The sequence below is a fragment of the Pinus tabuliformis genome, chromosome J (assembly GCF_031772625.1).
Source record: "Pinus tabuliformis cultivar Carrire ecotype Pingquan chromosome J, CPIR1, whole genome shotgun sequence".
NCBI lineage: Eukaryota > Viridiplantae > Streptophyta > Pinopsida > Pinales > Pinaceae > Pinus > Pinus tabuliformis.
Genome location: NC_142295.1, coordinates 438,092,515 through 438,120,064, shown reverse-complemented (window position 1 = coordinate 438,120,064; position 27,550 = coordinate 438,092,515). Strand labels below are relative to the sequence as shown.

Here is a 27,550-nt window from a genome sequence, read left to right as displayed (position 1 = left end):
AAATAAATAACATTAACAGTCCTGTGATTGAAGCAATAAATAGAAGCCATCGTGGGAAGCAAATTGAATTATGAACCCAGATAGAGCGCAGTACTGTCTGTGAAAAGGAGATGAGAATCATTCATAAATATAACTATGAAATTGACAGTCATAAATGTTTGGACCCATGTGAATGGGGACGATTACTTGAATAAGCCCAGGCCTCTCTTCAAAAGGATTCAACTCGACCTAGTAGGGGCCTGAGTGGTCTTGGTAATAAGAACCTCCTTTTGCAGAAGACCCAAAAGAGAAAAACTCAAGAGAATGGGATATATCTTTCTGCCTAAGTAAAAACAGATCCATAAACTAAATATGGTAATTATGTAAACAGTATCAAAGCATATTTTATTTATAATAGAGCTGCAACCAGTGTATCAATATAGACACTGAAAACACTTAAAAGTACAGTTTGATTATAGTTAACAATTTAGTAAAGTCAAAACCCTTAGCGATAAGGCTCAGAGCCACCCTCTGGCATCTCTCCAGGGAATGTTGGTGATAAAACAAATCCCAATGAAAATTAAATAGGAAAATACCACTCTTGCATATGGGGGCTTTAAGCTAGAAGGTTTTCCCCAATCAATTCATCTACCCGAGTTCCTTTGAGGATGAGTAAGCATAGAAACCAAAGTGATTAAAATACCAACTTGGAGATGAGCAACCAGCATGTCAGGGTAGTGTAAAGGAGTCGACGACCCTGGTGGATGCCCTCCCTACCTGCAAGAACAACATGTCTGTTAGGTCTAGCTTAATAGCAAATATGAAGCATAAAAACCCAAGTAAATAGAAAATGATGAACAAATAAACAAAACTATGATTATGGGAGTCTCTTCGGGCAAGTTCTTTATTCATTTTTAGTGGTCTTGCCCGAAGTGTTGAAGCCTTGATGGGGCCCCTCCTTGATCCTTGAGCCTTGAGCCTTCCTTGATCTTTGATCCATCCATTGCATACTATAAAATTCGAAAAGGTGCCCCAAGAAAAGTAGGGGTCCCAAATAGTTGGAAGGATTAAAAAATGGCAGCAAGAAAAAAATTGAAAGTTGGCCCAACGCAAACTACACGCAATAAGGAACGAGCACACAGACTTGAGGTTACGGAGCCAGGGTACAACCTTGCCTCAACAGACTGGTGCCACTAGCGCTTGCTAACACACATGTGGACCTGAGGGGACTGAATTGACTCCCAGTCCATCCTTGATGATTGGGGTGTCCCTGGTTAGGGAGCTGATGTAGCCTTGCCTTAAGTTGTTGGTGCCACTCACTTTAGGTTGGTGGACCTGAGGGGAATGACATGACTCATAGCCCATTGCTCGGGTGTCCCATGTTAGGGAGCCGAATAAGCCTTGCCTCATTAATATGGGGCCACTCACTTCAGGATGGTGGTCCTAAGGCGAATGACATGACTCTGAACCCATCCTTGATGATTAGGGTGTCCTCGGTTAGGGAGCTGGGCTACCGTGCCTCTCGTATGTGGTACCACACTCGACATGTGGAACAGAGGGGACAGCCTTGAACCCAAGCCAACATGGCTTGTCCCAGGTTAGGGAGCAGGGCAACATTGCATCATCGGTGTGGGTGCCACCACATGGCCAAGATCACGGGTGGGCCTGATGGTGCTGCATGCCCCCAGCCCAATCGGGGGATGGAGTTTCTCTCAATAGGGTTCTGACTAGGCTTAGGGAGCAAGGATGTCTTTCTTGAGAAATAATGGGGCCACCCGTAAAGAGTGTTCCCTCAGGGGACAACCTTGTCTGATCTCCCAACCTATCCTTGATGGATTAGGGGGTTCACGCTATCATACCCTAAAGGGGAACACTTTGGGGTATATCCGTTCAGTTTAGCCTGCACCAAAAGGTTGATAGTATCAATATCAGTCACATCTGCAATTTTTATTTCGCAACTTAATTCAATATATGACTTACCTACATATATTGCCAACTAATCACATGCCTAGGGTTGTAAACATATCGCTTTAATAACGATACATGGAACACATCATGAATCCTGATGTGGGCAGGTAGGGCTAGCCAGTAAGCTATCGGTTGAATTCGTTCCAGAATTTGGAAGGGGCCACAGTATCTGGGTGCCAATTTAGCGCAATTGCCCCACCACAATGTGCTTCGTTTAGGCTTAATTCGTAAATAAACATGGTCTCCCACTTGAAACTCTCGATAGGTCCTCTTCTTTTCTGTATAGATCTTTTGCTTGTCTTGGGTAGCCCTTCGCTTCTGATGCACCTTTTTAACTATCTGCTCCATTTCAATGAGCATGTCGGGTCCTAATACCAACTTATTTTCGAGATTATTCCAATTGGTAGGCACTCTGCATTTTCTTCTCCTGTATAATACTATAATACTTCAAAGGGGTTCATTCCCAAATATTCATGGTAACCATTATTATAATAAAAATCAACTAAATGGAGATACTCCTCCCACTTCGTAAGCTGTTACGTTACGTACATTCTTAACACATCCTCCACCACCTGATTTATGTGTTTAGACTATCCATCGGTTTGGGGATGATTACGATTGCTGTAAAGCATCGGTAATCGTAGCTTATCTAGAGGTGTGCCTCACAATTAACGAGAGCCATCCACATCATATGAGTCAGTACCATTATTTACTATGGCCTGCAATACCCATTAAATAGTGTCAGGCATGTTTAATAATTTAATAAATCACTTACAAAAGCCTGCACTACCAATATAATCCCGAAATATATGTTAATTAACAGTTCTTTGCCAACATCTTGTAATTCATTTAAATTATGATGTTGCGAAATAATGTGTCATGAAATTAAATAAAGAAAATTTCATTCATGAGTCCGCATACATGTGACAATATCATAATATTCAATATTTAAAAAGAAAACAAAGCATATTTAATATAAATATTAAATATGAGATTCATAAATGTGATTGCATGAGATTTTATAATTTTAGGTTATTAAACCTTGAAAATAAGTCAATATTGAAATTTTTAAATATCAAGTTGATAAATGTGATAGCTTTGGTTTTTATAATTTTAGTGTTTTATAATTTTAATTTATTTAGGTTATGATATTAGGTTTTTATAATATTTGTTTTTTATTTTTTTAAGTTTTTATAATATAAAGTTTTTAGCTTTTAAAGAAAATATAAATAAAAATAATCATTAATAATAACCATACCATTCAAATTAACATTAGAAACAACATTATTAGTAATATTATTAATAATAACATCATTAATGGAATATTAATGATGTTTAAGAAAACTATATTAATAAAATTAGTAATCATAATAATTTATCATAATTATTAACATTTAATATTACTAACATAATAACATTCATATTATTAATAAAATTAATATTAATATTAATCTATTTATTTTTAATCTGCGTATTATGCTTTTGTTTAGAAAGAACAATTGATATACAAAAGTCAATCTATTAGTAACATAGCCTATTTCATAAACACATGTTAAATGTTGTTTGTAATACATGTATGTCCAATCATATTCAATTTTATTCAAACTCTTAGTATTTATATTTATAAATTTACATAGATAATAAAGTTAATAATAATATTTTTTTGTTGTTTAATTTGTGTTATTAAGTTTTAATATTTAATTAATACAAAGTTGAATACAAACATCATATTCACTCAATAAATTAAATTTGAATGCCTCATATGTCATTGCTTCATACCAATGTAGTTGATATACCATATATATAACATAGCTTCATCTTAATTATTCAACATCACAATGGGGCATTACAAAATTAAAGTTATAAAACAAGGGTTTATAATATTGTGCTTAATATTGGGTTTATAATATTACGTTTAATATCAAAGTCTTGGTTATTAATAATGGGGTTTATAATATTGGGTTTAATATTAGGTTTTATAATATTGGGGTTTATAGTATTGTGCTTAATATTGAGTTTATAATATTAAGGTTTAATATTGAGTTTTATAATCCTAGGGTTTACAAAACTAATTCTAGGGATTATAATATTAATATTATCTTTTATAATGTTGCATTCTATAATGTTAGGGTTTATAATATTTGATTTAATATTAGGGTTTAATGTTGTGACCTTAGAATGTTATGTAAATATATCCAACATTACAGTGTGAGAAGCATCATCGAAATACAACAAGAAATGTGACAATCATTGCCACAATGATACATTACATTGCAATTTATTTAATGCCTCATTATGACAATGACTAAATTAGGGTTTAATATTTTTTATTTTTTTGGGTTTATGACTTATAATATTAATGTTTATAATCATAGGGCTTATAATATTAATCCTAGGGCTTTTAATCCCTTGGTTTAATACTATTAATTCTAGGGTTTATAGTCCCTTGCGTTTATAATATAAATCATAAGGTTTAATATTATTCCCTTGGGTTTATTATTCTTTGGGTTTATAATATCGGTCCTTCAAGTTTACTAATCCCTTGTGTTTATATTAATAACTAATATTTATAATAATAAATTATGATTTATAATCTTAGAGTTTAATAAGTGTTTATATTAATAACTAATATTTATAATAATATATTAGGGTTTATAATATTAATCTTAGGTTTGATATATTAATCCTAGGGTTTATAATATTAATATTAGGGTTTATATTCTTGAGGTTTAATACTAATACTAGGGTTTATAATATCAATCCTAGTATTTAGTATTAATCACCTCGGTTTATAATATTAATACTCCCCTTGTTTATGAATCTATTGGATTTTTAATATTAATCCCTTGGGTTTATAACATTAACTGCTTGATACATTACATTGCAATTTATCAATGTCGCAATTTGACATTGAATAAATTAGGATTTAATATTATGGTTTATAATATTGGGTTTAGTGTTTATTTCGAGTTGTTATATTGGGTTTAGTGTTTATAATCTTAGCACAAGCACATTTACCAATGATAAACCTTGATCAACCATGATAAACCATGGTTAACCATTCTTATTTTAGGGTTTATAATATTTATCTTGGGGTTTATATACCTTGGGTTTATAATATTTATTCCTTGGGTTTAATATTATTCCCTTGGGTTTTAATATATTAATATTCTTGAGGTTTATGCTATTAATGTATTAATATTAATTTATTAATGGTTTTAAATTTAATGATGGTTTATATGTGTCGGGTTTATAATATTAGTCCCTTGGGTTTAATATTATTCCCTTGTGTTCTTAATCCTTTGGGGTTTTAGTATTAATCCCTTGGGTTTATAATATCAATCCATCAAGTTTATAATATTAATCATGGTCAATCATAGCTAAGCATGTTCAACCATGGTCAAACCATATGGATATGGAAATCAACCATGGTTAACCATGGTCCAACGTTGCATTCTAACAAAGATTGTTTCGATATGAAAATCAATCATGGTCAACTATGGTTAACCATGGTCCAACGTTGCATTGTGAGAAGGATTGCCTTTATATGGAAATCAACCATGGTTAACCATGGTCAATCATGTTTATTTTAGGGTTTATAATATTCATTTTAGGGTTTATATATCTTGGGTTTATAATTTTTATCCCTTGGGTTTATAATATAAATTCCTTGGGTTTATTAATCTAAGGGTTCATATTCCTAGGGTTTAATATTATTCAACAATGGTCAACCATAATCAAGCATGTTCAACCATGTTCAACCATTGTCCAATGTCACATTGTGACAAGGATTCTCTCAATATGAAAATCGACCATGCTCAACCATGTTTATTTTAGTATTTTTAATATTTATCTTAGGGCTTTTATACATTGGGTTTATAATATTAGTCCATTGGGTTTAATATTATTCCCTTGAGTTCATAATCCCTTGGGGATTTAGTATAAATCTCTTGGGTTTATTATTCCATTAGGTTTATAACATCAATCCCTTGGGTTTATTATTCCGTTATATTTATAATTTCAATCATGATCAACCATTGTCAATCACATCCAACCATGGTCAACGATGGTTGAATGTCGCATTGTGAAAAGTATTTTCTCACCATGAAAATAACCATGTTTATTTTAGTGTTTTAATATTTATATTAGGGTTTACCAATGTTGGGTTTATAATATTAGTCCCTTGAATTTAATATTATCCCCTTGGGTTCATAATCCCTTGGGGTTTTAGTATTAATCCCTCGGGTTTATTTTTCCCTTGGGTTCATAATATCAATCCCTTGGGTTTATTATTAACTTACTTTTATAATATCAATCACGGTCAACCATAACCAACCATGGTTAATGATGGTCGGATCTCGCATTATGACAAAAATTGTCTCCATATAAAAATCATGGACAATCATGGACAATCATGGTCAACCATGGTTAGCCATGGTTGATGATGGTCAACCATGTTTTATAGAATCAGACATGGTCAACCATGGTCAATCATGGTCAAACATGTTTGAACGTCGCCTTGTGACAAAGATTGTCTCGATATGAAAATCAACCACATTTACCAATGTGGAAAGTCTTGTGGAATGTCGCATTGTGACCAAGATTTTCTCCATATGAAAATCAACCATGGTCAACCATGGTCCAACATGGCATTGTGATAAACATTGTCACAATATGAAAATCAACCATGGTCAATCATGTTTATTTTAGTGTTTGTAATATTTATCTTAGCGTTTATATACGTTGGACTTATAATATTAGTCCCTTTGGTTTAATATTATTCCCTTCGGTTCATAATCCCTTGGGGTTTTAGTATTAATCCCTTGGGTTTATTATTCCCTTGAGTTTATAATATCAATCCATTAGGTTTATAATATTAATCATGGTCAAGCATGGTCAAGCATAGCCAACCATGTTCAACCATGGTTAAACCATATGGATATGGAAATCAACCATGGTCAACCATGGTCCAACGTTGTGTTCCGACAAATATTATCTCGATATGAATATCAATCATGGTCAACCATGGTTAACCATGGTCCATTGTATTGTGACAAGGAGTGTCACTATATGGAAATCAACCATGGTCAATCACGGTCAACAATGTTTATTTTAGTGTTTATAATATTCATGTTAGGGTTTATATACCTTGGGTTTATAATTTTTATCCCTTAGGTTTATTATTCCCTTGGGTTTATAATATCAATCCCTTGGGTTTATTGATCTAAGGGTTCATATTCCTAGGGTTTAATATTATTCAACAATGGTCAACCATAATCAACCATGTTCAACCATGGTCCAACATTGCATTGTGACAAGGATTGTCTCAATATGAAAATCAATCGTGCTCAACCATGTTTATTTTAATATTTTTAATATTTATTCTAGGGTTTTTATACATTGGGTTTATAATATTAGTCCCTTGATTTTAATATTATTCCATTGGGTTCATAATCCCCTAGGGTTTTAGTGTTAATCCCTTGGGTTTATTATTTCATTGGGTTTATAATATCAACTCCTTGGGTTTATTATTCCCTTAGGTTTATATTATCAATCATGGTCAACCATTGACAATCATAGCTAACCATGGTCAACCATGGTTTAATGTTGCATTGTGACAAGGATTGTCTCACCATGAAAATAAACCATGTTTATTTTAGTGTTTGTAATATTTGTATTAGGATTTACCAATGTTTGGTTTATAATATTAATCCCTTGGGTTTAATATTATTCACTTGGTTTCATAATCCCTTCGAGTTTTAAATCTAAAGAAATTATTTCACATTTCCATTGAGAGATCGGTAGTGGATTTATCTTTTATCACACATTGGGTTTATAATAATTTCTTTAGATTTTATCACACGTTGGGTTATAATATTAGTAGTGGATTTAGTTTTTATCGGTACTCAATTTAGCTTTTATCACACTTTGGGTTTATAATAATTTCTTTAGATTTTATCACATGTTGGGTTTATAATATTAGTCCCTTGGGTTTAATATTATTCCTGTGGCTTCATAATCCCTTGGGCTTATTATGCCATTGGGTTTATAATATCAATCCCTTGGGTTTATTATTCCCTTAGGTTTATAATATCAACCATGGTCAACCATTGTCAATCATAGCCAACCATGGTCAACCATGACTTAATGTCGCATTGCGAGAGGGATTGTCTCACCATGAAAATAAACGATGTTTATTTTAGTGTTTGTAATATTTATATTAGGGTTTACCAATGTTGAGTTTATAATTTTTGATTTTATCTTTAGTATGAGATCAGAAAATATAATAGGAGAGGAGAGGAGTTACCTGACTACCTGAAATGTACTGGTGGTCCTAATCCCTTTGATTAAAGGAAGCCAACTTCCACTAATCTCGATACCGTTGTCTCTGTTGAGATTCTATGGATGTTTTATAATTTCAAGGGCCTCCCTAATCTTTTGTCTATGATATTGTTTCTCTCTTGCGATAATTGAGGCGCTCTCCAAACAAACCTGGTGTTTTGTTTTTGAGGAATGCTCCACAAGGGTCGACGTACGAGACCTTCCATTCTTAATATCTGCCCCATGTTCCTTAAGTCTTTTCTATAGAGAGCGCCATGTTTCACCAATGTAACACTTGCCACAAGAACAATCAATTTTATAAAGCCCTTTGAGTTGATGTCTATCAATATCATCCTTGACAGACCTCATACCCTGTTTAATTGTTCTAGTTGCTGAGAATTGAGTGACTATGCCTTTCCTTTTTAAGATTTTGGCAATTTTATTTGTCACCCCTTGAATATATGGTACGAAAACTCTACCACACTAAGGAAGGTTTTGGGCTTTAGGTTCATCTGAAACCACTTTTCTTTCCGCTCTTTTTATAGCTCTCTTAATATCTTTTTCTTTATATCCTATACCCTTAAATAACGAAGATAAATGTTTCTTCTCTTATTAGTATTATTGTTATTTTTATTATATATTTATGAATAATTTGTATAATAGATAAAAATAAAGCCTTATACCTATATTAACCACATTTACTAAAATAATTATTGTTATTAAAATTATATTAAATAATTTAAAACCAAATAATATTAAATAAAATATTATACAATAACTTAATATTATTTTAATATATAATATAATAATCATAATTATATAAAAATATGGTTGTTATTATTTATATAATTATTAATAATCATAAATAATTGAGTTTTTAAAAAATACATAAATCTATTGTAATATCAATGATATTAGAAGTATATATATTTCATATACTGGTAAATGTGGTTATACTCCTATAATGAAAAATAAAATATAGTGCTAAAAAAATTCAGAAATAATTTTATGCGTCAAAGGGCGACGGTCCATGAAGTCTTCAATTTTGAACCCTGGGTCACTCGGATCTCTGGTTTAGTAAAAGTCAGCCGTCAATTTTGATGGCTAACGATATGTTCACAAGCCCGAATGGTACATTCGGGCTACGCGTAGTACGTTTTTATCTTTTATGGTAGCTTGTCGTGCGAGTAGTAACCAAATTGGGCCAAGCTCACTACCTTTTATGTATACTGATGTGTGGTTTGATGGTAAGTCACATGGGCGAAGCCCGAGCAGACCGAAGTTCAAATCTCATTGAGTACAATGACCTGTTGTTGTGGCAGCTAGAGGGGCAGATTCCCCTTTCCGGTGAGTCTGCTCTTGCTAAAATCATAGGAACTTAGTATACCCTGGTTGGTTATGCTCTTGGTGTTATAGTGGCAGCTATGAAATCATAGGAACTTAGTATACCCTGGTTGGTTATGCTCTTGGTGTTATAGTGGCAGCTATGAAATCATAGGAATAGGAACTTAGTATACCCGACTTGCAGGTGGTTGGTTATGCTCTTGGTGTTATAGTGGCAGCTATGAAATCATAGGAACTTAGTATACCCGACTTGCAGGTGGTCTTGCTAAAATCATAGGAACTTAGTATACCCTGGTTGGTTATGCTCTTGGTGTTATAGTGGCAGCTATGAAATCATAGGAACTTAGTATACCCTGGTTGGTTATGCTCTTGGTGTTATAGTGGCAGCTATGAAATCATAGGAATAGGAACTTAGTATACCCGACTTGCAGGTGGTTGGTTATGCTCTTGGTGTTATAGTCGCAGCTATGAAATCATAGGAACTTAGTATACCCGGCTTGCAGGTGGTCTTGCTAAAATCATAGGAACTCTTGCTAAAATCATAGGAACTTAGTATACCCGACTTGCAGGTGGTTGGTTATGCTCTTGGTGTTATAGTGGCAGCTATGAAATCATAGGAATAGGAACTTAGTATACCCGACTTGCAGGTGGTTGGTTATGCTCTTGGTGTTATAGTGGCAGCTATGAAATCATAGGAACTTAGTATACCCGACTTGCAGGTGGTTGGTTATGCTCTTGGTGTTATAGTGGCAGCTACGAGGTTTGATCCTGGGTCTCCCCTAGATTAGGTCTGGCGATTCACCATGTGGTTAAAAAAAAATATTTACAAGGTTGATTATGTTCCAAATTTGTTGAAGATTTCTTTGTTGAGTATATTTTTGCTTTGGGAAAGTTTTTGAGGAGGTTGAATTTGCTTATGATTTCCCTTTCCTATCCGCAGTCTCATCTTGAGCATTGATCTAATTCCACTAACGTCCCTGTCCACAGTCTCATGTTGAGCATTGATCTAATTTTACCAATTTTATAGCTGCCTGCATTCCATATTGATCAGAATCCTTCACAGAAGAGCTTTCCCAGTTTGAAGATCATGAGAAACTTTAACGGCTATAATTTATACCTTGCTAATTCTGGCAAACAAGCAGCCATTCGATTTCTTTTCATCGCTTTTCTACTCATTAGCAGTTTTCCTTTGGTTGTCTGGACAGAGTTGCGCAGTTTTCCTTTGGTTGTCTGGACAGAGTTGCGCTGGTATGAATGTAATAACGCTTCTGCCAAGGCCGAAGGAGATACTTTCTGGCCATATTTTACGCTCGTGATGAGTGATCTACTTGCGAATGCACCTGAGACAGGCTTCAACACTTCCTCTTATGGCGAAAGCCCCAACATAATTTATGGCCTCCTGCAGTGCTTGGGGAGTGTATCGCAGAAAGACTGCTCAATCTGTTCACGGCAAGCACTTGACGCTGTTATAAAAGTCTGCGGTAGCAGCACAGGTGGTCGAGTATGGGGTGATAACTGTTTCCTGCGATACAAAAACTCTAGCTTCTTCTCAAAGCTAGACACCGATGGGAAGTACCTGGAGAATGTAAAGGGTATCAGCACAAATAATCTAAAGAAATTTAGGAACGCTACTTTTAATTTCCTTTCCAACCTGTCTGAGACGGCTTCTGTTCATGCCAATAAGGGTTTCGCTGAAGGATCGGTTGCATATTCTTCTGGTGGCCTCACCATTTATGGTCAAGTTCAGTGTTGGAGAGATATATCCATCAAGGACTGCAGATCTTGCACCTCTACGACTATTCTTCTACGAGGCAAGGAGCTCAAGCACTGTTGCGAAGCTGCACGGTGCGATATGAAGTATACCCCTTTTTTGATACTTCCACAGTGGGTAATACCCCTGCAAACCCACCAAGAGGACCTGTCCAGGTTCCTCGGCCGAATAAAAGGAATAATACAGGTACTAGTAATGTATATATTATCTCTCCCGGGTACTGGATGCAGCTTTACGATTTGTGCCACTCGGGATCATACAACTTGATTGCTCTAACTTTTATAAATAACAGGACAAAATATTACACGGTCAGGTGGTTCCTCTAAAAGATTACCCATAATAATGGGGATTGTGGGAGGTGTGGTTCTGGCATTAGTGGTCTCTGTGTTTGCCATGCGGAGGAAACTGAAATCTGCCATTTCATGGAGGCCAGTTACCCATCAATCTGCCATTTCGTGGAGGCCAGTTACCCATCCACAGAATGAAGGTAGAATATACAGTATGGTTTTTGTGTAAATTTATGTTATCCGTAGCGCTTAGAGATTCTAATTCACCTTTCCTTCCACACAGCAATACGTGAAAATTGCTCAGAATTAGCACTAGTCAAGCAGAAGGAAATTATTTTCACCTTAGAAGGGCTTGTAGAATCAACAGACAATTTTCATGAAAATAATAAGCTGGGAGCAGGAGGCTTTGGCTCTGTATACAAGGTAAAGTATATACAATTTATATCTGTGTTGTGTTAATGCATTTCAAAAATATTTCCAAAACTTACTGTATAAGAACTTCTTAACTAATGGAAACAAAAATTACATCTTTATTTTAAAGATAATATTTCATTAAGAAAGAATGGAAATTAGCACAAAATGTTCAGACCTGCTTGCCAGCGGCCTGCTGCTAGAGAAACCAAACTACTGGCAAAATAACAGGTTAACAGTGTAAAAATAAATAGTAACATAAATCCAATAATCTAAACCCTGACAGAATTCTAGGTGTTTGATGGAACAGCATGAGAAGTACTAGACGGAGCCTCAAAGTTTATATAAAACAAACTACATAAACATAGCCTAACAGGACCATCTAACTAGAGAGACCCCATAATCAAATTTATCGTAAATTTAAGGAGATGTGGAGACATCCAACTCAGTGGGGTTTGGTGTATGTTTGATGGTAGCCTGCTTCACTTGGAATAGGAGCACACTAAGCTTTTGTCTGCTTCATACCAGCACCCATATCTTGTTGATCGAGCACCATTTTATCTAATATCAATAAGATATGATAACCTTTCTCAACAATATTTTCATCTTAGGCTAGAGGTCAATTGTGAGCAAAACAATGTTTTTGTTTATTGCAACATCTGCTTCCTATTTTCGAAGTTCTTCCTATTGCCAATAAGAAATTACTTTCATTTAAAGATAGCTAATTACTCCAGCTTGAAGAGTTTGTTAAAATTAGGTAATTATATTTGAGTTAAGTTAGTCAAGTTATTTTAAAAGATAGCTAATTACTCCAGCTTGAAGAGTTTGTTAAAATTAGGTAATTATATTTGAGTTAAGTTAGTCAAGTTATTTTAAAAGTTGCTAGTCTGAAAATGTTTAAATACGTCTCACAAGGTTTATTATTGTAATAATTAAATTTTATGTGATCCATTAAAAAATCGCAGATCAAGTTAAATTTTGTACCTTTCCTCTTCCTCTTCCACATTTACAACATCTAAAATATTTAGAGCATCTAAAACATAGATCATTGTAATAATCAAATTTTGTATAATCAATTAAAGAGCAGCAGATCGATTTAAATTCTGTACTCTTCCAATTTCCAACATCTAAAACACAGCCCCTCGAAGGCAACCGCCACTTGTCTCCCTACGGTTGTTGCTACACCTATGAACGCGTGCACTCTCTCCCATCATTTCTATCCTAAGCAAACACAGCAGTGGCTCTAACTGAGCTGTGCACCACGGGCCTGTGAACTTATTGATTATCAAGCCCCGTAAGACCTGCAAATGCACAGATTGGAGATACAACGGCCGACAACAAGAACAACTAAGGCCAATGAAGCAACAGCAGCAGCGGAGGAAGCAGCCATCCATTTCTCACTCCCAAATTAATTCCAAGCCCATTTCTGTCCAATGAATACCCCATGTGAATCAGCGTCAAATATGATGGTGCATACCCAAAATCCACCACCTGCCAAATTTACCACTGTAAAAACTACCTAGTGCACTTAGGGCCTGAGCTCATGGCATATACCATCCATCACGACTCACATGGTACTTTCAGGTAGGAAGCACATCACCCTCACCTAGTGCAAGGGAGTTACGGCGCCTTAAATCCTCCCAACTCATCCAATGTTGGTGAAAACAACGGACACATAAATAGCATAGCAAAACTGTTATTCTCAGCAATTCCATTTTCTCCAAGTGTAATGAATATGAATATGGGCATTTTCATGATGAGTTGTTGATGTGGTTGTTCTTTTCAGGGAAATACTAGGGACGGGAAACAGATAGCAGTAAAGAAATTGTCTGTAAGATCTAGTCAAGGCAACCATGAGTTTATGAATGAAGTGAAGGTTTTGGCCAATGTTCGACATCGAAATCTTGTAAAGCTGCTTGGATGCTGTGCAGAGGGACAAGAAAGATTGATTGTTTATGAATATTTGCCAAACAAAAGTCTTCGCGACCTCCTCTTTGGTAAGTAAGTACAAGGTTATTATGATTCATTGATTAATAAATTTAAAGAGATTACGAGGTTCATGATTCTTATTATTCAAACGTTTTTAATGTTGCCGTGAGTGGATTAATACAATATAGATCCAGATCAGAAGCAGAAACTGCTTGATTTGCAGACTCGCTACAAAATCATAATGGGAATTGCTTGTGGTCTCCGATATCTTCACGAAGAATCAGAGCCTCGAATCATTCACAGAGACATCAAATCCAACAACATTTTACTGGATAAGAAATTAAATCCCAAGATAGCAGACTTTGGGTTAGCCAGACTCTTTCCTGGAGACGAGAGTCATGTCCAGACGAGCGTTGCAGGGACATAGTAATGCTTCACTTTACCCTAAGTTCCTCACTGCATTTCATTGACAATAATCACAAAATAACACTCCTCTTAACCTTGCTCATTGGAATATAGCGGTTACATGGCACCGGAGTATGCAATGCGGGGTCAACTATCCATGAAAGCTGATGTTTATAGCTTTGGAGTATTGATCCTTGAGATTGTGAGTGGAAGGAAAATCAGTGATACAGATTTTCCTCAAGAAACGCAAAGCCTTGTGGAATGGGTAACACTTCAACTTCAAACCTTTGGCTTCAATACATAAATTCATGATTCTTTTAATACTGTGGTTTTCTGTGCTACAATATAGAAATGCATTGTTAAGTGAACAATGGATTTATTTATGATGTGATGCAGGCATGGAGATTATACAAGCAAGGGTGTCTTTTGAATGTGATAGATTCCACAGTAAGCAGAACATGCAGGGAGCAGCAAGCTGTGAGATGCAGTCAAGTTGCCCTTCTCTGCACCCAAGCTGATTCAGGCATCCGTCCCACTATCTCTAATGTTATAGAGATGCTTTCCAGCTGTTCTGGTACATTGCCAAATCCCAAAAGGCCTGCATTTGTGAAAACTAGTGACAGGAACCGCAGAGGATCCACGTCCTCAGTGTCGACTGGCTGTGTAGATAATCCTTTGGCTCCTTCTGTATATAATGTCACTATTACCGAATTGGAAGCTAGGTAGCTTATATTCACACCTGGTTATTCGCAGAACTGAAATTTGATTATTTTTTTTGCGATGCTTTACCGGTCACCATTGCCTCTCCTGATCAAGCGGTAGAGAGAGAGGGGAAACTAACTGGTAATAATTTTCTCTGTCAAATGATGTGGGTTTCGGTTACTTTGTCAGGTTTGTTTCATGCAACACCAATGCTTTTCCCAATTAAGTGGCAGAAGGGCCATAGTGCTTAGTACCTATTAATTTTAGGAGTGGTCTATAATGCGATTTTTTGGAGATTCCGGTGACGGAATCCGGCGGAAGAAATTGAGGTTAAATCTTGATTTGTTGCAGTTAAAATGATTTTTTAGCTGCATATTTGGATTAATCACCCTGAAAAACCCCTGGGATGTTTTCATTGTGCAGAAACTAGCTATCAAACTTGCAATTCCAATAAATTCCTGTGGGATTTTGACCGAAAAAACCGCTGAAAAAACTTTAAAAAATTGCGTTATAGACAACTGCCTAATTTTATCCAGATCAATTTTATTAAAATTTGAATTCTTCAAAAAGTCTGTATCTTGTCAGCGAGAACCCTAATCATTTAAGTAATTATATATTAAAAATACATAAAGATCATTTAATTCCAAAAAGTAATGAATGTGAAAATAAAAGATAAAATTAAGGAAAATAATATTTTTTAAGAACATACTCAAATTGTTTTATTTAATTTAAAAATTATAATTATACAGATATGTAATTTTATTAGTTCATCAATTTAACCTAATTAGTTTTTATTTTTAATATTTAAAAACAATCTTGAAATTTAGTTTGTATTGATCGAGTATCTATAAACATGTCATTTTGGGTGGATCCATCCTCCATGAAAGAAGTAGCATGGACATGGACTTAAGCTCAGCGTACTGACAGAATGAAAAATAAGTTTACATATTAATATTAATATTAATATTGGGTTATAATGGTAGTTATGAGATTTGATCGTGGGTCTTCCATAAATTAGACTTGATAGTTACTAATTCACAATATAATTAAAAAAAAATATTAAAATATTAACATAATTTTAATAAAAGAAATATTAAAATATTAACATGATTTTAATAAAAAAATTACGACCCAAATGTGACACTGATTGACACGTAAGTGATTTTACCGTGGAATTGTCTTCAAAAGCGTTGGCCACAAATTTAGATATTGGATTTCATTTTCTGTCTCGTATTCCCAAAAAGAGTAAAGTGCGAAACCTTCTTGGAAGGCCGCTAGATAACAGTAGTGAAGTGACATAAGTGGTGGAAAGGCCTCTACATTATGTTTGAAGTCGTCGACCACAGATTTATATATTGAATTTCATTTTCTATGTCTTATTCCCTAAGAGTCATTTCCGAAACGTTCTCGGAAGGAAAAATATTTCACGAATAAGATATCTAATAATTAAAAAATTAAAAAGTAATAAATCAATTTACACGGCATGAATACATGAAAATAAATTTATGTTTATTTTTCGCCATTATCCAATTTATATTTAAAAAATATAAATGAGATTAACTATTAACAAAGTGAGATGAGATTAATTATTAACAAAGTGGGAAAACATAATATACCATTAATTTTTTAATAAAACTTTTACAACTATTTAATAAATTTTTTTGCGAAAAAATTAAATATTAGTAAAAACTTTTTTAATACCAATATTAGTTTAAATATGAAAAACTTATTATTATTATTGTAAACGCTAAAATTTACGCAAACTATTCAAATTTAATCTTAATAAATAAAAAATGATAAATTATAATTTAATAAACTAAAATTATTAATTATAATTAACTAATAATATTAAGATAACAATTAGGCTTAGTTCTCAAATAAAACTATTTAAAACCTATTTAAAAGTTAAACCAAAACGTAAGTCACAAAAATCTAAATAACATGACTTTAGAGCGATCTTAGATACTGATTCAATAACATTTCAAGCTCTCCTCTAAACAATTCAATGAAACTTTCTTCATGATCTGTGATGACAATGGTCAATGTGAAAAAATTGCAGATTCACTGGAACTTTTTGTTAAGAATTCTTCTTCGTTTCTAGGACTTTTTGTGTTATGAAATTATGCACATAGAGGAATTAGGGTCCATGCAAGGCAAACTTATAAGGCTTTGTCAAAATTGACCTAGGTTAAACTATTTTATTATAATAATTTTGTTGATATCATACGTCTTCCTTAGAATAATATTAGACATTTCTCATTGCATTATCTTTTGTTATTTTTTCATTACCATGGTCTCTTAAATCTCAAATGGCTTCAAATCTGAAAGACACACAAATAATAAGTATGAAACTTATTGAAAACTATCATTATAAATGATAGAGTAATATAGAATATCTAATTTTCACTTTAGTTTTACTTCATATAAATATGTTAGTTTGTAACAAGTAAATATTTTTATTTTTAATTGTATTTTTTAATTTTTTAATTTTAAATTAGTATTAGAATTTTTCAAATTTTATTGTTAAATTATATGTTTTAATTATTAAATTGTATTATAATTTTATCTGAAAATAATTTTTATTTTTATTCACATGTTTTTTTTTATAGTTGTTTATTTTTTATATATAATGTTCGTAAATATATTATGATATTGTTTTTGAGCTTTTTAGGGTGTTTCTCTAGGATTTTTTTGAAGAATCCACATTTTGAGAAGCAAAGTGCGCAGTAAAAGATGTCGCAAGGCAAATATATTATGATATTGTTTTTGGAGCTTTTTAGGATGTTTCTTCAGGATTTTTTTTTGAAGAATCCACGTTTTGAGGAGTGAAGTGTGCAATAAAAGATGTCACAAAGTGTGAAGTGGACCACACAGTAGATATGCCACGCGGTATATGGGTTTAGGGACCAACCAAAGCCCTCCTTTTCTGTAACGAAATGTAATGTTGTAAATGATGAATGGTTTTTGGACCATAAGTCCCTTGTATTTTGGTAACCATGATAATGTAGCGAAGTATCCCTCATTGTAATAGTATATATAGGGATGAATAATAAAGGGGAGAGACAATTAATAAGAGAATCATGTATTGAATGGTGGTATCTTTGTGATCTATACTTTGGAGAAAAGGTGAGGCTCCGCAACTGAGTGCGTGGAGGTTTGGGTTTGTAGCTTTGTGCACATACCATTTGCAACTAGGTTCACAGACAACCTGCAACTTAATGCGCAGGTAAAAAACTGTTTGTTGTATGAATTCTCTATTATAAGCATCATTTCTTGTGGACGTAGTCCCACATTGGGATGAACCATGGTAAAATCTGTGTCTTCATGTGATTTTCTCATTATATGTTACAATTGCACTTTATTTCAGTATGGTGAAGTTTATGAATGGGTATGATATGTTTAAGTGATCAATGTATTGTGGCAAAGTAATGTATGAATGTGAAGTAATATAAAAGTATTAAAGCATAAGAAAATATAAAAATACCATGTCACAGTATCCCTTAAGGCTCAAGAAACCTAGTTCTACAACCTCCCATAGTCACTTTGGGTGAGACTGTTATTTTCTTGTAGGTCGTTGCCAAAAGGGCCAATGATTGAGGGTTTCATTGGTGAGAAGTAAAATCCGAACCTGGCCAAGCCCAAACAAGCCAACAAATGGTTTCATTGTGAGGACCGAGATTTATTTAAGGGATATGTGGATGTGGCATCCTTCGAAGAAAGAAATTCAAGATTCGGTAGAGTTGAAAGAATAAGAATTTTCGAAGTCAGAGAACATAAACCCTCGTTTGATAGCCAAAGCTTGGTTATAGAGACATATTTATACAGATCATCATGAAATTTTCTTTGCTTCTTTTGCCACTGAACTATACGAGTGGATATAAAGGTTGGCTGAAAGAAAGATTTGTTTTAAGGGTGATGAACCTACAAAGTGGACTCCTAACTGATACAATGACTCAAGAACACTGAAAACAGATTTAAGGGTTGTTGATTTCTAGATCGATAGTATTATGGGAGTATTTATCACTAAGTTTGCGGTAGACTCGATTATGTCTTACAGTGAAGCAAAAAGAATATTCTTCAAGGGACTGCGAGGTAACTTTTTGGAAAACTTGAAATTTTGGATTTAAATGCTTTTGTGTGAAAAGGGTGTTTTACAGATGTAATCAAATTTTTAGCCTACTTATGTTTGGGAGAAGATAAATTACATCTTTGAAAGAACCTCGAACAACACGAAGGGGAAAAAGGTATAAAGTAGAAACCAGAAAGAGGTCTCGTGGAAAAGATCCGAAGAATTTCATACAAACTGACTATAGCCCTCTTTTAAGTGACTCTGAAAGTGAAGAAAGCCTCCATAAGAACCCTAAGGTAACTCCATAGTATATACCCTTCCAGCCAGAAGGTTTGCTGAAGCCAAAATATAGTAATAATCAGAGCACTTTTGGTTTTCCATGACCCCCTACTGCCCTTACCCCCTGTCCTCCTCCCCTTATGAATCCCCCTCCCCCTCCAGGAAGAAATATGGCCGATGGTATTAAGTTAACTGTTTGTAGAGGAACTGGATTAGAGGATCCAGAATAGTTCTTGTTTTTATGCGAAGCAGTATGGACAACAAAGCAGGTTAATAATGAAAGAATAAAGAAAGCAAAATTTGTTACGACATTCCAAGATAGGGCGTTAACATAATACATGAAGTATTCAAGAAATCAGATCAGAACATTCATAGAAATTAAGGTAGCGCTGGTAAAACAATTTAAGAAGTCTAAGTCTGAATTGCAATGCATCACAAAGTTAAAATAAATTAAATAGAAGCCCACTGAGTTTGTTTGGGAATTCAATCAAATATTCAAGGTATTATTGGAGTAGGTGAGTTTTGACATAGCTCCACATAAACATAAATAATGGTTTATAATTTTTCTGCTTCCACATATAAGATTGCTTTTGACGCAACAGAGGATAGAAAATCAAGTCGAAGCCTTAGAAATTGCAATGAAATTAGAAGCTTCGCCTATAGGGGATACCAATGCAAGTATGCAACTGATCTAGAGTCACCTGGAAAGTTTGACTATGCAGTTATAGGATATGAAGAAAAGTACGGAAGTTAGAGAAGAAGTGTGGTGTACAAAGTGTGAGTCAAAAGGTCATTCTAAAGAACAATGCCCTCTCTTCAGAAACTATATGGCAAGTGGAGCACAAAATCCTTTGAACGCTAGATGCAGCCTATGGTGCGAGATATGTAAAACTAGAGGTGAACATTGTGCAAAAGATTGCTACCTATGTAGAAGTATGTCCATACTGTAAGAAATTTATATTGCAAATTTTAAAAATCAATAGGGCATGATGAAAACAATTGTCGAGCTTATGAACTGATGATGTAATGCAGTACTGACGCTTACATAATTCAAGTCAAAGAACATGGACATGAGGAACACGGATAACATGGTGGTCGAGGTGGTTATCAAGGTAGAGGTCGAGGTACTAGTCGAGGTCGTGGAGTTGGTCGAGGACATGGGCAGATTATCTGCTATAACTGTGGGCAGGTAGGTCATTTTGCAAGAGATTGTCAGAATCCTACCATGACATGTAAGTATTGCAAAGATTTTGATCATGTAATTGAAGATTGTCCTATACTTATGGAAAACATGCAAGAAAAGAGGAACCAACAGCCAACACAAAACATTCAGATGATGACTGATGAAAGAAGAACTAATGAACCTCCCATAAGTATTGTTACAAGAAGTGGAGCTACGACTGGAAGTGATAAAGAAGAGGGAAAGAAAGAAAATGAGAATGCATGGTTAGAAGGACTACTGAAAAAGCACCTATGTTTGATATTCGAAAAGAAAAAGAAGTCTTTGTGGAAGTGAAGCGAAGCTTTATTGATGTTGGAGCTTCAACATCTAGCATGCAGTAGAATCAGAAAAATAGTTGTGGTGTATCATCTTCGATATAGGGCCGAAATTCGACAACACAGGAACAAGATGCAGCATATCAAGTAGATAATTTAAAGAAAATTCTCCAAACTTGTATGAAATTATTGCGAAATCAAGGAGCTATAGAAGGACTTCAGGAATTGGTAAATTCTTTTGCATCTAAAGAAGTACGACAGAGTGAGATGGGCGATGTTAACAATTTACATCGACAGAAGAGAACTGGAAAGGAAATGAGTCTTAGTGCACAAATAGGGAAATGTGACATGTATCGAGTTATTTTAGATCTGGGATTTGAATCTAATGTCCTGACAAAGAAAACATGGGAGTTAATGGGTAAGTCGAAGCTGCAATGGTCACCTATTTAGCTAAGAATGGTGAATCAACAAAATATCCTTCCTCTAGGAATATTATCAGGTATTACAGTGGACATTGAAGGGGTGCGCACTACTACTAATTTTGAAGTGATAGAAATCGTGGATGACAACAACCCCTATCTAGCATTGCTTGGACTGGATTTGGAATTTGATAATCTAGTTATAATCAACTTAAAGAAGAGGCAAGTGGTATTTGGAAAGGACAACATGAGAGTAATTGTTCCATTGGACCCATCAGAAGGGTTGAGATATATAGAGCCTATCAGAGATGAGTATTGCGCAGAAGATATAGAAAACATTTATCAGATGACAACCAACGGAAAGGAATAAATTAACCCCATTGTAGATGGAAAATTAAGCTGGGATGAAGACAGTTTTTGTACCTTAGATTTAGAGGAAGAATTGGAAAATTGGCAGAATAGGATACACGAAGTGTCTACAAGGGGATGTGCAAGGATCACTAAATCACTAAGCTATAAAACTTCTGAGGTATGTAACTTGCCTTACTATGATGGTTTAGAATATGTAAGAACTTTCCTTGATGATTATGAAAGACAAGTACTAGAAGATAAAAGGTTGTTAGCTTTGGATGTGGCCCTGATATCTACCCTTGCTAGATGGTGGGGTGCACATAAAAGAAATATAGTAGATTGGCAGGAGTGTCGAAGATTAATGTGGATCAGGTTTGGGCCAATAGATACAGAAATAAAGGTGAAATATGATGGTAAAATTGAACCTAGGGATCATATTCACTGATGCACTATATTATGGGAGGATATTCCACGAGAAGAGTGGGTACATTGATTTATCCACACATTAAAGACAATTCCTATGAATAGGTACCTAGAAATATTACTGCACCATGGTACTGTAAATTGGGGAGATTTGGTTGACGGGTTTATATTAACATTTAGTTTTGAAGACGATTTCCCATGCATAGACTTGGCTCTTCAGACAATCAGAGAAAATATCTTTGGGAATATGACCTCGTTGACCTGGTAGCAACCAGATTGGACTGTGTAGCTAGAACATGCAATGGAATGCTATAACATTATTGTAGCAGAAGATAAATATCCACGAAATATCGACATTGTAGAATCAGAAGGGAATTGCAAAGCTTTTGGACCTGAGCCAGAAATACCAGATATAGCAACTCATTTTTCATTGATAGCAAGACATTTGTATAAGATGGGACCAGATGAAATACTGTGCAGATATGTCCTCGAACATGAAAGACAACCTATTTTGGCAAAAGCTCATGGAGGCGTAGCTAGTGGACATTATGCAAGGAAGGCTACTGTGCAGAAGGTTTTAAGAGAAGGATTATGGTGGCCCACACTACATAAGGATGCAAAGGAATATTGTCAAACATGTGATGTATGTCAGAGAACTAGGAATCCATCAAGGACAAATGAAATGCCATTAGTTCCATAGGTGACATTACATACCTTCGACAAATGGTCCATCAATTTCATTGGACATATCAACCCACATGGGAAGAAGACTTGTGCGAGGTATATAATCACAACAACTGATTATTTGACAAGGTGGGATGAGGCACAAGTAGTAAGTGATTGCAGCGAAAAAACATGTGCGAAGTTCATTTATGAGTATATTTTGTCCAGATTTGGGTGTCTAAAGGTCTTGATGAGTGATCAAGGATCACATTTCATGAATAAGGCCATTGAAGCATTGACTAAATAATTCCAGGTGTATCATCAAAAGAGCACCCCATATCACCCTCAAGAAAATGGCACAGTTGAATCTTTTAACAAGATTTTGGAAAATGCACTAACCAAAGTGTGCAATGTGAACAAAGATGACTCGGATAATAGAATTCTCGTGGTGTTATGGGCTTATAGAACCACATGTAAGAAGTTGATAGGCTAGACACCTTTCAGACTGGTTTATGGGCAAGAATTTGTGATGCCCATGGAGTATACTATGCCAAGCTTAAGGATTGAAGCCTTTACAAATATGGCCGACTTCAAAATAATAGAGGAAATAATGACACAGTTGCTCGCATTAGAGGAAGATAGATTGGTAGCAAGATTTCATCAGCAGGTGAAAAAGGAAAGAAAAAAATATTAGCACGACCGACATATCAAGAAGAAGACATTCCAGGACATGATAGCCAGAGAAAGAGAGCACAAAAATTCCATCCCCACTACTACCATATTGACCACCTAGGAAACCCAACACAAAACCAGCCAAAGACCCCAAGTAGCCAACCATGCCACCAGAAGTACGCAAATAGATAGAGATCGACTTGAGGACTGTAGTGACATGCATCTCTGAGACAGTGGTAGAGTGTGGAAAGTTATTGCACGAGACCTTGCATATTTGGACTTCACCACAGGAAGATCATAATGTCCAAAAGATAGAAGATGACATCCAACAAAAGCAAAAGTAGCTAGAGGAGATTCGGGCAACTACGAAGAACTTTCCAGTCTCAAAAAAGCTATCCAGAATCAGTGAAGGCAACACACTTCAGAAGTAGATAGAACAAATCAAAAGGGAAGAAATTTTTTTGATGGAGAGAAATCAACCATTGCAGGATAAGACTCTCCAACTATCACAGGAAGTGGATGGGAAGCTACAGGAGCTTCGAAAAAAGGAAGGAGAAGTGTTGCAGAAGACTGCAGAACTAGTGACATAGGCACTACTGGAAGAAGTGTGCAGAGAAGAGAAGTAGGCAACAAAGATACTACAACAGTACAACATCTCCTACAACAACATCACCGCAAAGATTCGAGGCAAAGTAGCTACGTGACTCAGGACGAGTCACATGTGATTGTTGAGGGCTTGTTGGGCGCAACCCAACTTGACTAGATTTTGGGTAAAGAATCTGCATTTTGAGGAGTAGAGCGCGAAGTAAATGATGTCGCAGAGTACGAAGTGGACCACGCAGTAGATATGTTGCACGATATATGGGCTTAGGGACCAACCAAAACCCTCCTTTTTTGTAAAGAAATGTAATGTTGTAAATGATGAATGGTTTTTGGACCATAAGTCCCTTGTATTTTGGAAACCATGGTATTTGGTCCATGGAAATGTAGCGAAGTATCCCTCGATGTAATAGTATATATAGGGATGAATAATAAAGGGGAGAGGCAATTAAATAGATAATCATGTATTGAATGGTGGTATATTTGTGATTTTTACTTCAGAGAAAAGGTTAGGTTCCGTAGCTGAGTGTGCATAGGCCTAGGTCTGCATCTTAGTGCGCAGACTGTTTGCAGCTGTTGAGCAGACAACCTGCAACTAGTGAGAAGACAGCCTGCAGCTTAGTGCGCATGTTAAGAACTGTTTGTTGTATGAATTCCCCATTATAAGCAGTTGTTCATGAGGAGGTAGTCCCACAATGGGATGAACCACGGTAAAATATGTGTCTTCATGTGATTTGCTTATTATCTATTACAATTGCACTTTATTTCAATACAATGAATTTTATGAATGTTTATGATATGTTTAAGTGATGAATGTATTATGGCGAAGTAATGTATGAATGTGAATTAATATAAAAGTATTAAAGCATAAGAAAACATAAAAATATCACGTTGCAGTATCCCTCAAGGCTACAAAAACCTGGTTCTGCAACCTCCCATTGTCACTTCGGGTGAGACTGCAATTTGCTTGCAGGTCATTGCCGAAAGGGCCAATGATTAAGGGTTTTTCTGGTGAACAGTAAAATATGAACCTAGGTCAAGCCCAAACAGGCCAAAACAACCCCTTGTTGTTAAATGACGTACATTTGTTTATTTGCTGGCCAATTTTGCTCTCTTTAACCATTGATTAGATATGGGCATATCTCTTTGAATACACAATTGGTTGTGTATATGCAAATTATAATTTTTTTTACCATATAAATGAAAAAAAATTATATTTTTGTGTATATGCAGATCCTTTTTTATATTTTGGGCATCTTTTCCTGTTAATTTTAACCAAAATCTGGCAAAGATTTGTTAGAATCACAAGTTTGAGTTGTGTAGTTTGCACAATCCAAGTGTGCACAAGTTTTTAAGGGCTTTGAATTTATTTATACATTCAAAAACACATTTTTAACTAACAAAAGAACACAATCTCACCCAAAATTGTGTCATTGGATTTCTACTCAAAATAAAAAAAAGTAAAAGAGTTACACAACCACAATAATATTCACAAATTTCCAAGTTCTTAGTAAATATTCACAACAAAAACCTTCAAATAACTTAAATTCCAAAACATTAAAATATATTAAAATATTCAGAAATAATATAAAATGATTTCAAAATACCTTAAATTTGTTAAATGAATCTCAAATAAAGATTAATTTCTTATAAAATATTAATTTAAAAATAAAAAATATAACTAACATAAAATTAATTGAGTTGATTTCAAGGTGACAATAAACATTAAAAAAATGGTGGTGATTCCTACATTTGAGTACTACAGTATGTTGCCTCTCTATTGAATTCCATCATGTCATGTTTCCTCTCTAATTTCATGTAATTGTAGCTGCCATAAATGTTTCATTCGTTCTTACAGATTCATTTGTGTTGACTTGTTAATGCACATGCCTATATGTAGCTTTGAGATTATATCTTTAAATCACGCTCCATGTATAATCACATCCAATTGTCCTTCATCCATTATGTCTACCTATAACTCAGATAAGTGTATAACTCTTGACGCTCCAAACTCTATGTGATAAATGTAGAATTCTTGAGGTTTCAAGCTCTATATGATGAGTTATTATATCTCCCTCTCCTCTTTCATTGCTTTGCTAAAGATTATTAAACTGTAGATCCTCGAACTACTCGGCCTCCACTAGTTCATACATATATTTCTATGAATGGTATATGTGAAAGAGTACCATAATTACATGGCTTATGTCCTTGGATGAATGAACCAACCCATGTTTTTTATTGTGTGTATTTACATATGTATATAAAATGTATATGATTTCTTAGATTTCTTGAAAATCATATGAGACACATCAAATCTAGATGTTAGCAGGCACTGGTCTTGTAAGAAATCTTAGGTTGTCTCTGGAAGCGACAACAAGATCTTGCAGGAAGGTCAGCAGGACGTTAGGTATATGGAGATTGTGCATAGTTTGTAGCAGGGTGATAGTATAGGTACATGTACAAGTCATGGTACAGGTACAGGTGTAGGTACATGTACATGTAGTGGTACAGGTACATGTACATGTAGTGGTATAGGTACAGATGGCAGTATAGTTATAGGTATAGGTACAGGTGTAGGTGCACAAGGCATGGAATATCGTCTTACAACAGATGGATTGGTTAGGTTCCAAGACATGATATATGTATTGGATAATAGTGAGATCAATAAGGTGATCTTGAGGGAGTTTCATGTGAAACTATATTCAGGTCACCGATGTTATCAAAAGACATTGACAGCTGTGAAGAGATATTATTATTGGCCGAATTTGAAGAGGGATGTAGCAAAGTTTATGGCTAGATGCTTTGATTGTCAATGAGTGAAAGCAGAATGTAAACATCCAGGTGGACTACTACATTCGATTGTGATTCCATAATGTAAATGGGAGGTCATTTCCATTGACTTCATCACAGGGTTGTTGAAGACAGTAAAGCAGCATGATTCCATCATGGTCATTGTGGACAAGTTAATAAAGGTTGCACACTTCATTCCGGTGAAGTCTATGTTCTCAACTAGTGATGTGGCACAGGTGTTCATCAAATATGTGGTTAGAATACATGGTGTTATGAAGAAGATTGTGTCAGACAGGGATGTGAAGTTCACTTCCAAGTTTTGGAAGGAGTTATTTGCAGGTTTGGGCACAGAGTTGGCCTTCAGCACAACTTATCATCCGCAAATAGATAGACAGACAGAGAGGGTCAATAGGATATTAGAGGACATGTTGAGGATGTATGTGATGCATCAACAATGGAAGTGGGAAGAGTATCTCCCTTTGGTAGAGTTCACATACAACAATGGTTATCAGGAGTCATTGAGGATGAGTCCTTTTGAGGCATTGTATGGGCGGAGTTGTAACACTCCCATTAGTTGGAGTGATCTGGTTAGCAGAGTATTGATTGGACTAGATATGTTGGCAGACACAGAACATGAAATAAAGGTGATCAAGAAGAATCTCAAGGAATA

The 27,550-nt window shown here is 35.0% G+C and overlaps 1 protein-coding gene and 1 pseudogene across 1 annotated transcript in view; both read left to right on the top strand.

The window, feature by feature from the left end:
• Positions 1-14,437, top strand: part of LOC149227697 (putative cysteine-rich receptor-like protein kinase 20) — a 29,628-nt gene extending 15,191 nt beyond the window's left edge. The window contains exons 2-7 of the mRNA XM_089380574.1: positions 10,640-11,360; positions 11,498-11,569; positions 11,676-11,870; positions 11,954-12,093; positions 13,868-14,078; positions 14,199-14,437. Of these exons, the coding sequence (XP_089236700.1) occupies positions 10,640-11,360; positions 11,498-11,569; positions 11,676-11,870; positions 11,954-12,093; positions 13,868-14,078; positions 14,199-14,437 (1,578 nt within the window). The remainder of the gene's footprint in view (positions 1-10,639; positions 11,361-11,497; positions 11,570-11,675; positions 11,871-11,953; positions 12,094-13,867; positions 14,079-14,198) is intronic.
• A 99-nt stretch (positions 14,438-14,536) lies between these two features.
• Positions 14,537-15,141, top strand: LOC149227696 (cysteine-rich receptor-like protein kinase 8 pseudogene; annotated as a pseudogene).
• Positions 15,142-27,550: the final 12,409 nt, after the last annotated feature.